Raw genomic sequence first — 18233 nt, 5'->3', positions numbered from 1 at the left:
CTATCTACTCTACAATTTTCTGATAATAATTTGTGAAGGAATTGACGATGCAGTTTAGCTTAGGATTATAATAGCAGAAAAATACTTAGGGAAAGCTTGATCTAGCTATACCTCTTGTTTCATCTGTATTCTTCAGATACACACCATCTCAGCAAGGAGTGGCTTTTAACTCTGGAGCAAAACAGAGGGTGATTCGGATGGTGGAAATGCAGAAAGATCCAATGGAGCCTCCAAGGTTCAAGTAAGTAGGTGGCTTTATGGGAACAAACCACTATTCTTAAAAAAGATGTCAAAGGAGAAGAGTGTACATTAACAGGTAAATGGATAAACAGATTGTAGGACTTCTATACATGGAACACTATTGAGCAATAAAAAGGAATACTAATACACACAATAGCATGAATGCATCTCAAAATAATTATGCTGAGTTAAACACCAGACAAAAAGAATTACATACTGTACAGTTTAATTCTTTTAAAACCCTAGAAAATGCAAACTAATCTGTAATGACAGGAAATAGATCACTGGGTACCTGTGGGGTTGGAGGGGAGGACAAAGGAGATGAGAACAAGAGTGTATGCAGACCTCTGACCAGTGTGGCTCATTTGGCTGGGCATCATTCTGCAAAGCAAAAGGTCACTGGTTCAATTCCTGGTCAGGGCACTTCCCTGTGTTGCGGTTCAGTCCCCAGTTGGGGCCTTACCAGGAGGCAGCTGATCAATCAGTGTTTCCCTCCCTTCCCCTCTCTTGAAATAAATAAAAATCTTTTTCTTTTTTTTTAAAAAAGGGCACACAGAAACTTTTGGAGATGTTGGGTTTGTTCATTTTGACTGATGATGGTTTCCTAGGTAAATACTTGTGCTGAAACTGAATCAAGTTGTACACTTTAAATACGGATGTATAATTAGTTGCATGTCAGTTGTATTTTAATAAAGCTGTTTTCTAAATGGGAAAAAGTATACTATTCTATGAAGTTATAATGGAGTTGTGGAGATAAGCTAGGTAGTGATGATGACAAGGTTGGCCATGTTTTAGTAATTGTGGAAGCTGAGTGATTGGTGTATTATAAGATGGACATTCATTAAACACTCTGTTTTTGTATGTGTTTGAAGCTTCACATAATAAAAAAAATGAGAAGGGGAGACTTCAGACTTAACTAACTAAAAAGCTAAAAGGGGGAAAAGTATAACACTCTGTGTGTGCTTTTATCTGTACATCAGGATCAATAAGAAAATCCCCCGGGGACCACCTTCTCCTCCTGCGCCTGTCATGCATTCTCCTAGCCGAAAGGTAATCTTAGCCATTTGTAAAACCTTATTTTGTATTCATGATTATTAATTCTATAAATAATTTTCCATAGAATAAAGTCTGGATGGCTGTATAGGTACATTTTTCCACATTTATGTGTTTTCTTTTTTAATTTGTTTTTCAAGATCAAATAGGAACCTACTCAAGACTGTAGTGTATAGTTCCAGAGTGCTCATGAAAATCTATGTAAAATGTTAGCTATTTGTTTTATTATTAACCTAACTCCTGCCTATAATGGAATGAACAAGGCCTGCTGACATGAAGAATGTTATTTATAGTTATAGGATGTGAGTACCTGAGATCGTTAGGTCTCTAATTGATAATCTGAGTGGCATTTCTTTTCTTAGTATGTTTTATTACCCAACAGAACAAGTACTCATCTGAAAGAAGTCGCATCACTTTAAATATGGAAAAATACTAACCAGCATTTATAACTGTCGAACATACTTAGATTATTTTCCATTTTTTATATTAAAGTTATTACTAGACTCCATGTAAAAAGGAACATAGTATATAGTGCTACTAAATAAATAGAATGAGTCTTTGCCTAAATTAGCCTTTGACTAAATTCCTCTGTATAGCTATCTCCCGTTGAAGAAAAAGAGTACGCCTGGGTTTTTAGCTAGACTATAAATCTAAGAGTGTCTCCTCTTCTGCTCTTTTCTCAACTCAGATGACTGTGAAGGAACAACAAGAGTGGAAGATTCCTCCTTGTATTTCAAACTGGAAAAATGCAAAGGTAATTAAGTTGTTATAAAATCAGTCTCTTAGTATTAGAACCTACTGGAACACCCAGGAGGGAGCTTCAGCCTAGGTAACTTCAGGTGAAACCCCAGTGTCTTAGCTGTATGTTTTCATAAAGGAACACCCAACCCAGTATGCCAGGGACATGAATACCATAGGTTCTTAGTCATCAGAAGCACATAGAGAAGGAATAGGTAGAATTAAAAAAAACACATCAGTGAGAGAGATAGTACTTTTTAGAAAACTCAAATTTATATCTAAAATTATTTTTTAAAAAATTAAATCAATTTAAATGATTGACAAATACAGCAACTACTTCAATATATTTAGTGCTTCAGTTTTTCAAACTATTTGCTTCTGTTTATAGCGTTGCAAGCATTAAGTTATTTAAATCCTATATATCTATTGTACTAGCTGCCAAAGCTTCCAGAAGTCTATAAAATGATGTGAAATAATCTTCCTAATCATTATTTCCTTATTTCACGATTCTGTTTTGGATGGGTGAAGACCACTTTAACCCATGGATTACATGTACTCACAAATTATTCCCTAGAGAAAGTTATATACTCATCCTAAAACAAAAGAATTGTCGTGTTGTTTAATTGGGGTGATTAATATGTAGGAACTATGTGGTATTTTTAACTGATTTTGTAACACTTCCTTATATCAGAAATAAACACCTTGGACTAGAAGTCAACATTTGGGAGTCTAATTAGAAATCTGGAAAAACACAGCTAAGTCTGAAAGTTACATGGATGTTCAAGCATATTCCTTGAATTGTTGAAATAGGACACAAAATTTCAGAACACAGAATCTCAGTTGTCTAGCAAACTCTATCTTTTTCCATTTACTACAACTTAGAAGGTTCCAAGAATCTGACAAAACATTTAAACAGTACTGCAGATTGTATTACCTATAGATACTATTATTTAATGATTTTGTCCATCTTTGTGTGACTGTTACATTTACTCAAGGAACAAATATTTAGCTATTTGATAGTGGTTTCCCTTTATTACAATTCACAGTTATTTACATGAGAATCTATTTTCTCAGAACATGAGCTCTGAAATCATACTGAGTTTAAATCCTAGCTCATCCACTTATTTAACTGTATGTCCTTAGGAACATTACCCAACTGCTCTATTTTAGTATCTTTATCTGTGAAGTGGAAACAATAATGTCACCAGTCTTACAGAGAGGTACTGTGAAGGTTAAATGAGACCATAATGTGTGAAGTGCTAAACAATCCTCCACACAGAGCACTCAGTGTTAGCTGCTGCAGTTGCATAATTGTGAAGAGAAGTGTAAGGAAAAGAACTCCAGCTAAGTGGTTGTCAGAATGGGCATATTTAAGTATAATTTTAAAGACATTGTTGTTGTTCCTGTGCAACTGACATTTTCTGCCTGTGTCAAACACTAGGGTTATACAATTCCATTAGACAAACGTCTGGCTGCTGACGGAAGAGGACTACAGACTGTTCACATCAATGAGAATTTTGCCAAACTGGCTGAAGCCCTCTACATTGCTGATCGAAAGGTTGGTCTGCTATAATTTAATTGTAAATGCTCCTGAGAATTTGTAAATACATTCTTGGGTACCTTAAGACTGTTATTTTAGCTACGGTACTGAGTGCCTAGAGAAACTCAGTGGCATGAGTGCCAGAGATGGCAGGTGCTAGCTGTAGCTCTATACCTGGTCTCAGCCTTTGTGGACTCGGATACATCCCCCACTGCTGGCAACCCAGCTTCCTCACCACATTTCAGAATAATCAATTGCCTACTAAAGACTGATACCATTTTGCGAAGCTTGCCAGCTACTGTTACTAGGTTTTGTAATTTTCCTCTATTTTAGATGTAGATGACCCCCAGAAGGTCAGTAGCAGGGATGGACAAATAAACTTGTTGATGAGTCTAATGGTACAGATAGTGGCATTCATAGTATTGGCTGTCAGTTAATATTAAGGATTAATTTGTGACTTTGAAAATCACATAAATCATGCATATGTTTAGAATACAGAAAAGTATTACATCAAGCACCCTTATAGAAATTCCCTTGTAGATTAAGGCTTTACGTATCTTGAGGTGACTTGATTGATTTTGAAAATATAACCAGTTCCTGTTATGTTATTGATACTGAAAATTACTTTAGATTGTCTTTAATTTTTTTTTTTATTGTTTCTAAGCATTAATGAAGCACTGACTTTCAAGATTTGGGGGGGTTGGGGGAGGGTGTGTAGTTTTAACTATTAAGACATTTCTCAGAGTGTAAAGTCCAAGTTTGTAGTGCTCTCTAGTCAAGCTCTCTTTTAGTGGGCAGGAATCTTCATTCTAAAGCATCAACAGATCTGAATTCTGTATAACTGCTTTCTCAAGCCAAACGTCAGTCAGGGAGTTTGATAATAGCTGTAATTTATCCCTCAGTAGTGTCTTATTAACTTCTGGTTTCACTAACAGGCTCGTGAAGCTGTGGAAATGCGTGCTCAAGTAGAGAGAAAGATGGCTCAAAAAGAAAAAGAGAAACATGAAGAGAAACTCAGAGAAATGGCCCAGAAAGCCAGGGAGAGAAGAGCTGGGATCAAAACCCATGTGGAAAAGGGTATGACATTCTCATTACCGAATTGAATTTATTTTGTAAATAATATGTATCTCATTTTAGAAAATCTCTATTGATTTTTACTGCATACAAAAGTAGCCTATACATAAAAAGGAAATGTAGTATTTTAGAAGTTGTGTAAAAATGAAAGAGTAACTTCTCCCTTATTAAGCTGAAGTAGCAAAAAAGTAAAGTTATATATTTAAATGTAGATGTTCAGTATGGGACTACAGTGGAAGTTTTTAAAGTTCTGAGCCATATACTTAAAAAAACTGCACATTATTCAGATGATAGCCTTGGTTTTCTCTTGTTGAATTTTCTTGAAACTTGGAAAGGAAGTCTCCATGTGAATAATTTAGCTTCACCATATGATAAAATAACCCAGAGTTTTTCTATCTTGTAGGCTAATATATCTCTAATTGTTAAATCTGCCTGTATTTTTTCTCTTGCTTTGTTTAGTGGTCTGCACTGGTACGTTAATTCATTTAGAATGAGGAGAGTAATTTAATTCAAGACAATTGTGAGAGTAGTTATTTGTTTCACTAATAAAACCTTGACTAGTATAATTTTATTCATTCATTCAGTTCATATTGAACACCTACTCCATGCAAGGTTGTTTTCTAGATACAAGGTGTTTGCTAGACAGGGGGGCCTGAGTATAGTAATGAACATTCTGGGGAGTATAAACAGACCCAGAAAAGTTAAGTGTGTAGTGTATTAGAAGGTAATAGTCACTGTGGAAAAAAATGAAACAGCCCTGGCTGGTATAGCTCAGTGGATTGAGCGCCAGCCTGTGAACCTAAAGATCACTGGTTTGATTCCTGGACAGAGCACATGCCTGGGTTGCACCCGGGTACCCAGGTGGGGGCATGCAAGAAGCAGCTGGTGGATATAACTCTTGCACATTGATGTTTCTCTCCCTCCCTTCCCCTCTCTTTCAAAATAAATAAATGTTAAATAAATAAGTAGATTGAAAAAAAAAAAAAACAGGGAAGGGGGATAAAAGTGCCAGAAGGAGAGGGTAGCCACGATAGGCCTCACCTCTGAGATGGTAACATTAGCTCAGACAACTTGAAGGAAATAAGAAAGTGCCTATCTAGGAGAAGAGCATCCCAGATAGAAGAAATAGAAGTGCAAAGGCACTGACTTGGGAACATGCTGGGTGTGTTCAAGGAAAAGCAGGGAGGCCAGAATGGCTGGATTGGAGTGAGAAAGGAGAATAGTGGGAGATGAGGTGTCAGGGTCGTTAGGTCAAATAGGAAGAGTAGTGTCCAGATGATTTTAGCCCCTGTAATAACGTGTAGCTAAGTAAAAGTATGTACTTTTACTTCAAGACGGGAAGCAATGGAAGGGTAGTGAGCAGAGTGACATGATCTGACATGTGTTAGAAGGCTGTGGGATGGGCAGGGAAACCTTTGGAAGGCTAGTGCATTAATCCAGATAAGAAATGATGAGAGTAGTGAAAACATGGTCAGGTAGTGGATGTATTTTTGGAGGTAGAGCTGACAAAATTTGCTTATGGATTGGGTAGAAGTATGAGAGAAAAGGTGGAGTCATGGATGACTCCAGAACTTTTGACTTGAACAATCAGAAACGATTGAGTTGCCATTTACTAATATTGGGAAGACTGCACAATATAGAGGTTTGGGAGGGAGAGATTAGGTGTTTAGACCTTGACATGATAAACTTAAAATGTAGGTATTGAGCAGGCAATTAGTTATAGGAGTCTGGAGTTTAACCCTACGGAAGTAACCAGGATTTTAAGTAGTGATCCACTTCATTGAACCATGTATAAATGACTTAATGAGGCAATGTATAAATACCTGCCTGTTGCACATGTAACCACTGAAGGTAATTAGAAGTAAAACTTCCCTGTATCTAAGTTCTCTAAACTAATAAGAAAAAAACAGCAGAATTCTTCTTGAGAAATGAATTAAATTTTTGAAAAGGCTATTGCTGTATATTAATGAAAACTAACATTTATTGAGAGGTTATCATGGTAGGTATCACTTGAGCACTTTACCTGGATTACCTCGTATAATCCTACAACCAAATGCAGTGGTACTACTTTCATTGCATCTTCACTGTTTTTACAGAAAAGGAGACTACAGCTCAGAGTGGTTAAGTAACGCACACAAGGTCACGTTGCAAATCTGTGGCAGGAACAATTTGAATCTAGACAGGCTGTCTCCAACACTCATGCTCCTATCTACACTGTACCTTCAGGCTGGAGAGAATAGAGAAAATGAAGATAGACATAAACACAGTTGATAGAGATCATGATGCAGCCAGCCCCTATGGGCCACAAGCAAAGCTAGCAAGCAGTCTTTGAATATATAAGGGTAAACTTACACATAATTTTTTTTCCTGACAGGTTATTACAAAAATTATAAAACACATTGAAAAGTGGAAACGTAAAATGAACACCCATGTCTCTATCACCTACATTCTACAGTTAATAATTCTTTTTAATAATTAATGTAGCTAAATTTGCTTTATCACATATCTGCCATCTCTTTATCTTTCAATCCACCTCACTAAAAGTTAAAAACATCAATGCACTTTACCCCTAAATACTTAAGTTGCATGCATGATTCTAGAATTCACATTAAAAAATTAAACCAGTATACTATTGGATTTAAATAAATTGCAAGTAAGATAAAAGGGCTGACTGTCACCACAATGAAGTTCATGGAATTTTTGTCTAAGGTTAAAGATTATATTCTCTTGTTCAACGTATTATTAATGGGTAATATAGTGATGAAGATATTTTCAACTCTGTCCACACAGAGGATGGGGAGGCACGTGAGAGGGATGAAATTAGGCACGACAGGCGGAAAGAGAGACAGCATGACCGGAATCTTTCCAGGGCAGCTCCTGATAAGAGGTAGGTACTATTTGAGGTAAACACGAATTATGAAGACTGGCCTTTGTGAATCTTTTAGAGAGGTTTAGTCCACTGATACCAATGTGGCTTCTCTTTAGTTTGATAACTTAATAAATTAGCACTTACTTTCTTGAACTTAATTTGTCTTAACAGAAGAATTGATAATCTGTGGAAGTAATCTTTTCTTCCATCACCTTGTAGGGTCAGCTAGACTTGAGAAAGATGAGAATACAGAAAAGGAAATTCAGATCATGTTTGTGAAAGAAGGTACTGGGGTAGGAGGACTGTTCTGGTCTGTTCTCTCCCAATTTCAAATGATGAGACAGATTTACTATGTGCCTGTTCCTCTAGACAGGAAATAGGCTGTGATGCCTTTATTGAGATCCTTCTACATGCAGAGCACTCCAGGAAGTACAGTGGGAGCAAAGCACGTTTTCTAAGAAGTGAAAATTAGTCTTTTCTCATGAGTAATCTCACCTAAAATTCAAAACAGCAGAGCTACTATATAAAATGATTTGGGAAAATTGACAAAGCACTTTTTAGATCAAGATAGCTGACATATAGTTGACATATAGACAAAGCACTCCTAAGAAGCACAAGAGTTGTCACAGAACAAACTTCGAATAAAGTAGGGGTTAGTGGAGTTTGTAGTTCACCAAAGGCTGAAGACTGAAATTGCTGAAAAGTTGAGGAAATGCTATAATATGGAAGTGAAATTCTGAATGAGGGTTAAATGCAAATATAAAACGTTTTCTTTTCTAATGATTAGATTTCAAGACTCATCCTATGAGCAGATACAGTCCATTTTTTCAATTCATATCTTAAACATGAAGAAGATGATTTTTCTGCTGGTGGTGTTCTTTGTTGTTTAATGGCGTATTTCATCTCCCTGGATAAATGAAGTCATGGGAAAGCAGAAAATTTGAATTTAGAGTTGTGGGTAAATGTACAGTGCAGAGGAGGAGGAATGAAGTGTGAAAGCACAGTTAATACACTTTTGGTCTGAAATTCGTAAGCCATAAAAATCAAAACACTCTGCATAAATTGGGCCCCTAAAACCAGCGAAGTGGCTATGAGAATTGATAACAGAAAAACTGTAAACTGGTGATTGGATGAAAATCAGGTGCTCTATAGAAATCATTTCAAGACCTGAGTTTATAGCAAAATAAATGACAGTTACCATGGTTTCTGTCATTCTGTTGTGATGTAGATTGCATTACATACAGAAACAGCAGGGGAATTAATACGAATGTCAGAAATCATACTGAGTAATTCAGTCATTGATGTGCTTTCCTAAAAATTCTAACAGGAAAAAATTACTAAATGTGATTGGGTAAAAAAAAAACAGATTCTAGCTTATTGAAAATGATTCAGGTGATATACTTAATTTGTATCCAGCGCCCCCATCTAATAATAGCAAATATAGACTACAGCAGTTTCATATCTCAGCATGTGTTAGAAGGTGATTGCTTGTATTTTAAAGACTTCTATGTCAAGAATGAGTCTCTTCACAATTCTTCTCAGCTAATAGGAGGGCATAATTATAAAACCCTACCACTTTTAATAATCAACTATCTGAAATGCTGTAAAGGCTGCCAGCCCGATTATGCATTATCAGGGAATATATGTTCACGAGATGTTAACAGAAAACTCATTTCCTTTGCTTCTGAGATTGGTTGTATTTTTAAAATTGAAATTCAGCTTGTCTGGGAAGGCTTCTCAGTTAGTGACATTGTATTTCAAAACAGGTCAAAGCTGCAGAGAAATGAAAATCGAGATATCAGTGAGGCCATTGCACTCGGTGTACCCAATCCTCGGACTTCCAATGAAGTTCAGTATGACCAAAGGCTGTTCAACCAATCCAAGGTACAATAGAAATAGCGTATCTTAAGTGTTGGATGAATACCGATCCTTGGGGAAAAGCATATAAACATAGCATAGATTTAGATAAGTACGCTAGCATGACAACAGAAAAAATTGGAAGTTGCATGTTGTAAAGAGACAAGAAAGATGAAACACCTCTAATTTTGACCTTTTACAATTAGCTAAGAATCAAGACTCTAGTAGAAAATGAAAGAGATTAGGCTATAAAACTTGGTTCTGGTATGTTATTCTTTTATTTCTAAAATAGAGCCAGTGTCCTACAAGAGTATCTCTTCATTTTTGTTGAACTTTGAAAAAAAAATGTAATGGTATTGAAACACATAAACTTGGGATCTTTAAAAACTGTAACTGTGTGTGTAAAACTAGATTAAAATTAGTCAGGAAATCTTATTTCTAGTACCAGTTGTCATTAACTAGCTAGGACACAGTAGGCTGGAAGTAGTACCTTTGTGTTTTAATTCATGCAACATTGATTATTTACTCTGCATGACTGAGATCAAAGATAGATGTGCCTTTGCCCTCAAAGAACACTTGAGACTACTGGAGAAGAGGACATGTGTATATAAATAAAGACGAGGCAGGCCGTGTTAAAAACATAGAAGTATTAAATTCTACTGGGTATAGAGGGAGAAAAGTTGTGACTTGGAGGTTTTAAAATCTGAAGGTAGTGCCCAGACCTATCTAGCTCAGTTGGTTGGGCATCGTCCTACCAGTGTTGCTGGTTCGATTCCCAGTCAGGGCAGTACCCCTAGGTTGCTGGTTCAGTCCCTGGTCAGGGCGCATTGGAGAAGGGCAACTGATCAATGTTTCTCACATCATTATGTCTCTCCCTCTCTTCCCGACCCTCTCTCTAAAAATAATTAAAATCCTTAAAAAAAAAGATAGTAAGCTCTTCTCCTTATTAAATATTACTGGGTGCTTTTTAAATTGCAGGTATTGTTCTTTTACTTGTATTATCTTACTTAACCTCTACAAAAACCCTATAAAGTCACACTGTTATTACCTCTGTTTAAAGATGAGATTATGGCCCTGGCTGGTGTAGCTCAGTTGGATTGAGTGCAGGCCTGTGAACCAGAGGATCGAGGTTCGATTACCAGTCAGGGCACATGCCTAGGTGGCAGGCCAGTTCCCAGCAGGGGACACATGAGAGGCAACCATACATTGATATTTCTCTCCCTTTCTCCTTCCCTTCCCCTCTAAAGGTAAATAAATAAAAATCTTTAGAGAAAAAAAAAAAAGATGAGATTGTGACAAGTAAAGGTTTAGCTAGTAACTGATGGAACTCCAATTTCAAACACCGGCTGTCCTGATTCCAAAGCTTGTGTTCTTAAACATGCAGTGTTATCATACCAGTCTGCACTAAGGGGGTAGGAATGAAAGTTCTACGTAAGTAAATAATTGACAGTCACCCCTTACAAGCTCAGGTTTAAATGTTATTTTTCTAAATATATGAAACAAGTTTAAGATTTTCATTGCGAGCTCTATTATCATGCTATAATAGTGATGTTCTCGGGCAGTTAAGAGGCATGTTACTGTAAAGCAGGGGCCATATCAGCCTCCTCACGGTTGCCTTCAAAGGGCTGAATGTAACTTCAACTCCTTAACAGTTAAGGAATAGTTACATTTATATAGTCCTAAACAGTTAAGGAGTAGTTACACTTACACAGTCCTGAATGTAACCATTCCTTAACCGTTAAGTAGTTACATTTATATAGTCCTGAATGTAACTACTCCTTAACTGTTAAGTAGTTACATTTATACAGTCCTGAATGTAACCACTCCTTAACTGTTAAGTAGTTACATTCATACAGTCCAGAATGTAAGAAAGCTTAGGAAATATAATAAATATAAAAACACTTTTTAAAAAAGCACTGTTAAGGATTTGAAATTACATTCAGCCCTTTCAAGGCAACCATGAGGAGGCTGATGTGGTCCCTGGTGAAAATGAGTTTGACACTTCTGCTCTAAATGGCATTAGGTGTTTTAGTTCATCTTCTTGCTTCTATACAAATTAAAATAGCCAAATATCTACTTATACTAGCATCTCCATTTTGACTACTTCACTACAGTAGTCAGACTGGTTAATGAGACCCTTATCTAAGGACACAAAGATGATTGAACAAGTGTATGAACATTTTTTAATGAATTATCTTTTTGAGTTCACTTGAAAATGTGAACTATAAATGTAGTCAGATTCACATGAAAGTAGTCTTCACATGTAGTGAGATGGAGCTTTTAATAATACTACATGTATTTTTAATGTCCTCTTTTTCCACAGGGTATGGATAGTGGTTTTGCAGGTGGAGAAGACGAAATTTACAATGTTTATGATCAAGCCTGGAGAGGTGGTAAAGACATGGCCCAGAATATTTACAGGCCCAGTAAGAATTTGGATAAGGACATGTACGGTGATGACCTAGAAGCCAGAATAAAGACCAACAGGTATCAAGTAAACAGCTCAGTTTCAGTGTTTGCACCAGTGAGAACAGAGCATTTCATAGTCCTTTCTCTTTTTCTGTAGATTTGTTCCCGATAAGGAGTTTTCTGGTTCAGACCGTAGTAGGCAAAGAGGTCGAGAAGGACCAGTTCAGTTTGAGGAAGATCCTTTTGGTTTGGACAAGTTTTTGGAAGAAGCCAAACAGCACGGTGGCTCTAAAAGACCCTCAGATAGCAGCCGCCCCAAGGAACATGAGCATGAAGGCAAGAAGAGGAGGAAGGAGTAGATACACCTCTTCATAGTGAATGGACTATTATCCATAACCCTAATGATGCAAGTCATATGGGGGAACACCTTGTAAATGGGCCAGATAAAAACCAAATTTGGGTATCATACCCCAGCACTACTTTTTACTACGGGAGAAAGGGCGGATGGAAAATTCTACTTTGAACTATTTAGTTTTTTTAAAGAGTGAGTTGTGTATGTGCTTCTCCCACCTTTTAGCATTTATAGAACATACTGTCCCACACATGAAATTAAAACCACTTCCTTTTGTTTGATGTTAGAACTTTGGGGTTAATATTTGTCTAAGAATGACAGCTTATAAGTTACCCCAGCCACAGTGAGTAGAAGGATGTTCACATATTGGAACTGTCCTACCAAATGATGTTTGCCCCTGTTGTGCTGTTTTAATCTGGAGTGGGGAAAATTAAGCGCTTGCTTGGTGCACCTATTTGTTTCAAATAAAAACATTTAGACAAAATTTTCAGTTGTGTTACTTTATTTAATAGGCAATAACAGCCTCAAAAATCTTCATCAGATGTTTGATCCCCTTGCAAAACTTTTGGTCTCTGAGCTTGAACATGGAGCTGAAAAAATCAAATAAGCACTGTAAAGAAAGGCAATGTCTGCAAAAACATTAAAACGGAAAACTGCTGCCCTGACCAGTGTGCTCAGTTGGGTTGGGTATTGTCCTGCAAAGCAAAAGGTCACCAGGGCACCCAGTGAACGTTTTTCTCCCTCCCTTCCCCTTCTCTAAAAATAAATAAAATCTTAAAAAAAAAACCCTGAAGACTGCCACCTTAAGGTTGCATTTTTATTAGTAAGTCAGCACCAATAAGAGGATGTTTGCTCATAAGACTCCTTGAATTTCAATTAAAAGTTGTAAGTCAGTTTGACCCAAGGTCATGTAGTAACTGGAAAAGCCAGGATTTCAACTCCTGGCCTGTAAGTAGACTGCTGTGTCCACTACTTGGTGTTAAATACATGCTTGCTAACCACTACAGGGTCTTCCTTTATTTCCCTCCCCAGACCTTTTAGAACTGGGCACTCGACCACCACCTCCACCATTCTCAAATTTCCCCAAATCCCTGTCATTTCACACTTCTGACCTATTTTATTGACACAGAAAGCTCATGATATGACAAAAATACTTACTTTTACTCCATCAATAACATGACTGTCCTGTTGTAGTACATTCTGAAGTTGTTCTTCTGAAGAAAACTGAATCCAACCCATTCCTCTGTGAAAGCCAGTCTCTTTGTCCTAAAAATTCAAAATTTAGAAAACAATCATGAAGTTGAGAGTTTCCATAAACTCCACATTAAGCTACCAACTTTCTCATTTACCAAAATGGGATAAGACATTTTAATCAAATCAAAAACCTTAATGCATATTCACTCTCCTAGTTAACCAAAGCTTAATCCCTATGTTACATCATTCTCTCTGCTTTTCTGCTGCCATTGAAGAAATCTAATGAGTTTTCTGTGCCATTCTGGATACAAAACACACTTAACTGCAATAGTCAAGGGAAATTTTTATCATATAAAGAAGTACTCGTTTCTAGCTTCCTCACTTCTAGAAAGGAAATTAAGCTTTAGAAACTTGTTATATCTCTAGTAATTCTGAGACCAATCACCCTCATCACCACCATTACATTATCTCATACTCCTAATAAAAAGCACAAAAATATATATATTACCCTTATTTACCTAGTTCCAGAATTCTGGTTAATTTCAACAACTTTGCTATTTTGTACAAAAGGCAGAGTGATTATCACTCAGCCTATACACCCATAGAAAAGAGATTCTGGTATGCCTGGATTTACCCTGCCCCCACCCCTATCAGCCCTACTATGTAAAGGACAGATACCAAGATGTCTATTCACTCAATGTACATAATCAGTCTTGTTACAAAGTCTTATTGTGCTCTGCTCCTCAAAACCAAGCTCCTAAAAACTGCCCCCATCCTTCAAAAGTAACCTATGTGTTAACCTAAAACACAGGAAGTTTCTAGTAATGCCCCAGTCATTCATTCCTTCAGGTAAACAAGACAATTTCTAAAGCACTCTCCTCTACCTTTTGGAGACAGGACTTAAAACTGATTTGTGTTAAAACTTAGATACTACATATCTAAAATGGGAACCTGGTTTTCTAAATTGCATACAAAGAATTTAACTAGTAATTTTTTTCCTGTCACATTTTATTTAGGTTTAAACCTTTTGTTTCAATCTAAGATCTGTTAAGTACAGGTCCTAAATTACTTTGTTTATACTTTTGAGAGGGAAATGGCAACCAAAAAATAGCTGTAACTTTTTTTGGAAAAGCATCAAGAAACACATTTCATACTCTTTGTAAAACTGTACAGTTTTTAAGCTTATAGATTTTTGTGTCCATAATATACACACCTCATTCTTTTAAATCAACAGTATAAAATTCCACTGTATCAATGAATTAATATCTACTTAATCCCACCAATGTACATTTAAGTTTTTCCTGTTATAATTAGACAACACTGCTTTGAACATTTTCACCGCACACTTCCGTAGATTAAATTCCTAGAATTGGTAAAACAAAGCAAATGCAAATTCTTATTTTTGACAGATTTTGCCAAACTATCCTCCTAAAATGAAGGTTTCCATTAAACTTGACAATTTGGGTGCCAGTTTTCCTACACCTTCGCTAGCACTGGACATGTAACCCATTGGACTTTGGAAGGCAATCAACATTAAAGCGAGAGTTTGAGTACTTAATCTAGGTTGATATTTTGCCATAGCCTTTTCAATGCCATGGGCAAAATAGGGGGTAGTTTTAGCAAGGCATGTGTAAACTCTACTCATATCATACCCTGCCAAAAAGAGTAATTCTGGAAAGCCACAGAAAAATACTGCCCAGGATAAAGTAGAACAAATTATAGATTAATTTCTAAACCCTCATGAGAAAGCAAAGGAAATGTAATAAATATAAAAACACTTTTTAAAAAAGTGCCCAATTTAATGAGGAAAAAGGTTAAAATAGCTATTCTTCACTATTAGCTTTATGACACACTATCCTCTGTAAATCGGACTCCTGATACAACAATAAATAACTAGCATTAATGCCTAGAATAAAGTTTTTCCTTTTTTAAAACTTTTTAATCAGTATCACCCATAATTGTATCAAAAAAAGACTGAACAGCTTCACTCCATTAGATGTTCAGATAAGTTGATTGCTCTGACGAAAAAAAAAATCATCAGGAATTAAAGGATAACATCAATACTGAAAAAAAGTAATACTCACAAAAGGTACAGTGCACTTTCGTACATGGCCGAACTGTGCAAAGTGTTCTCTCAGCTCACCTGCATTAGAAAATGTATTAAAACTAGTTAATACATTTTGTATCCATCATATCCTACACTGTAGATAGAAACCAAAGGGGGTCCTAGACCCCCAAACATCTTGTGAAAAAGAGCTACTTTGCATTTCCTGTAGCCTTAAGAGTTAGAAGGCAGCTAAGGTATTGCCTATAAAGCTGTAATGTACCAGATTTGGGGGGAGGTGATAGGGTGGGGACACAGAGACAAATTGCTGAGCTGACTGTAGCCTTCACATCCCAGGTACTGTGGTAGGTACAATACTCCCTATGAGATCACATAGGAGACAATTACAATATAGAGTGTCACTAGCTACATTAGAGATTTCCAAATAATATCTGAGTTTATCTGCCTTTCATAATTTAAAGTTTACACCAGGTTAAATAGTTGGTTTTCTAAAAGTTGAGTTGACCCATCCTACCCTTCCTGCCCTCTTCCGCACTGCTGTACAGCAAATGAAATTCTGTGTATGCGCCCTGTGGGTTCCCATTTTGCAGGTCATTCTTTTTCCTTGTCAGTAATCCTATCTCCTCCTGCCCAAACTGTAACCATCCTTCAAGACCGAGGCCAAATACATACACTGAATATTGTTTTACTGGGCTTCTACTGCAATACAAGACAACATACTAGCCCTGTGAAGGCTCAAAGATGAACAGTGGATAATGTTAAAAGACCAAAAAACACTACATGATCTCTTTCTCTTCTGAACTACAGTAGTTGTACTTTCTGATTTGCATTTATATTACCTGCTTACTTCCCCTAGTTCCTTTAACTTCATTGGTTCAATACCTGCCTACGTTTGTTATCCGTAACTCTCCTCACCTCCACCACTACAGTGCAAGCTCCGCGTGTTGAGTCCACTGTGTCCACAGTGATTGATACGCAGTCAGGCAATATTTGCTAAATGTATAAATGTCTAGGAATCCTTCAAAAACCCACAGGGACTTGATTTCTGAAGAGCTCTAATAGTTGGTCAAACCAGTTGGCAAGATCATAATCTCACAGAACATGTTACTGGAGGATAAACAAAAGTGTTAAATATACATGTTTTAAACCAAATATTAACGTTTTAGAAAACAAGCACTTCTAAAACATACTAGCTCTGGAAAGTAACTTTTTCCCCAAATTATCTACAATTGTTATGGAGAAACAGCTACAAGCACCAGGAATAATACCTACCATACAACAGATACTCCTTAATTACTTACTGAATGAAGGAAGGAAGGAAGGAACTTAGAGCAACTGTTTCAAAGTGGAATGTTATACAGAGACTTTTGGAAAGTTTAAAATCAGCCCATTGTGGTCTGGGATCTGGTATTTTCAAGATACTGAAAAAATCCCTGAACATTTCCACAGTCTCATAAGGCCTAAACTAGACATATCACTGGGCGTGGTCTACACCTGTAACATAATGAAAAGGTGGGACACAAACCCCATCCTACAGTCTTAGCTGGGCCACAAAAACTAAGAAAAGCATAATCCTTGTTCCACCGTTTAACAGAGCTGGTCTGATACATAGATTATCTATGAAAGTGACCATAAGCAAATGTAAAATTTTAAATTGTTAAAAATGCAAATTGTAAAACTGCTTACTTGGTAAGCAAAGGTAAAAACCTTGTCTCAAAACAGGAGGTGACAGAAATCAAAGTTGGTGAGAGATTTCCGTACTGATTATTCCCAACCCTCTTTTCTGCGGTCTATGCCTCTCCCATGAGCTTCAATTTTATAAATCGTGAAAACTACCATGTATTTACTCTGTATCTAGCACAAGTCCAGGTAGTTTACATATAAACTCACTTAATCCAATCAACAATCTTAGGAGAAAGATATTATTGACTTCATTTTATAGTAACTGATGCGCAGTGGTGACCCCTTTACCCTAATTACCTCCCGTTAGTCAGGTTACACAACTATTAAATGGCCAAGTTGGAATTCTAGCCCAAGCAGTATGGCTTCAGAGTGCACTTCTCAACCTATGATACACAACATCCTTTGTCCAACTGCCTGACGAAGACCTTAAGAGGTTTTTCAAACTCAGCATATTTAAACTTTACTCATCTCCTTTCGAATTACTTCTACATTCTTACCACGAAATTCACCAACGCTAAAAACCTGGAATTCATTCCTCCCCTTTCTTCCTTCTGTACCCTACCCGCCTTCAAGCCGTCCCGAGAAGCTGTCGATTTTGTTTTGGTAACATAAGTGAATCTGACCTCTCTTCTACCACCACCCTAGTTCAGGCCCTCATCTTTCAACTAAATTACTGAAATTGACTTTTAATTCCTCACCTCGCCTCTACTCTTGCCACTTCGAATTCATCCCCTACACGGTCATCAAAATAATCCCTTCGAAATAGTAAATCTTAAAAGTTTCAGAGTAATAAGCCCTTTTTCTACCAAATCACCCCAAAAGGCAGGAGACCGTGAATTCGTGCTCCAAAAGCTCAAGAGACATCCCTAAAAGATTAATTGCAAACATTCTGCTGCTTGGTGGGCTCAGAAGCAACCGCAGCCAGCCTCCTAATTCAGCCACCACGCTGATTTAAACGCTACACAGGAAGCAGGGCTCTTGAGGATCGCTTACACATAAAAATTCTGCCCCCGCTACATCTCCCTCACTCACTCGAGGCTGCGGTCCAAGGAATTTTTCTTACAAAAGCAATGGGCCGACTAGCGCTCGTCCTCAGAGCCGCAGCAGTCCTGACCACCGAAGCCGCCATCTTTAGATGGAGGCACAACCAGGACGTGTG

At 37.1% G+C, this 18233-nt stretch overlaps 2 protein-coding genes across 2 annotated transcripts in view; one reads left to right on the top strand and one right to left on the bottom strand.

The window, feature by feature from the left end:
- SNW1 (SNW domain containing 1) overlaps window positions 1-12616 on the top strand; it is a 30114-nt gene extending 17498 nt beyond the window's left edge. The window contains exons 6-14 of the mRNA XM_037145268.2: window positions 137-241; window positions 1221-1290; window positions 1982-2047; window positions 3473-3589; window positions 4507-4648; window positions 7436-7532; window positions 9281-9398; window positions 11695-11858; window positions 11938-12616. Of these exons, the coding sequence (XP_037001163.1) occupies window positions 137-241; window positions 1221-1290; window positions 1982-2047; window positions 3473-3589; window positions 4507-4648; window positions 7436-7532; window positions 9281-9398; window positions 11695-11858; window positions 11938-12139 (1081 nt within the window). The 3' untranslated portion in view covers window positions 12140-12616. The remainder of the gene's footprint in view (window positions 1-136; window positions 242-1220; window positions 1291-1981; window positions 2048-3472; window positions 3590-4506; window positions 4649-7435; window positions 7533-9280; window positions 9399-11694; window positions 11859-11937) is intronic.
- SLIRP (SRA stem-loop interacting RNA binding protein) lies at window positions 12617-18231 on the bottom strand. Its single transcript, XM_037145269.2, has 4 exons — window positions 18107-18231; window positions 15411-15469; window positions 13291-13398; window positions 12617-12722 (listed from the first exon to the last, which is right to left on the bottom strand). Exons 1-4 carry the CDS (start codon window positions 18201-18203, stop codon window positions 12657-12659), a joined length of 330 nt encoding a protein of 109 aa, XP_037001164.2. The 5' UTR covers window positions 18204-18231; the 3' UTR covers window positions 12617-12656.
- Window positions 18232-18233: the final 2 nt, after the last annotated feature.

Source organism: Artibeus jamaicensis, unplaced genomic scaffold, assembly GCF_021234435.1.
Source record: "Artibeus jamaicensis isolate MK-2021 breed Jamaican fruit bat unplaced genomic scaffold, CSHL_Jam_final contig_851, whole genome shotgun sequence".
In the NCBI taxonomy this organism is placed as follows: Eukaryota; Metazoa; Chordata; class Mammalia; order Chiroptera; family Phyllostomidae; genus Artibeus; species Artibeus jamaicensis.
This window is presented reverse-complemented; position numbering and strand designations above follow the sequence as displayed.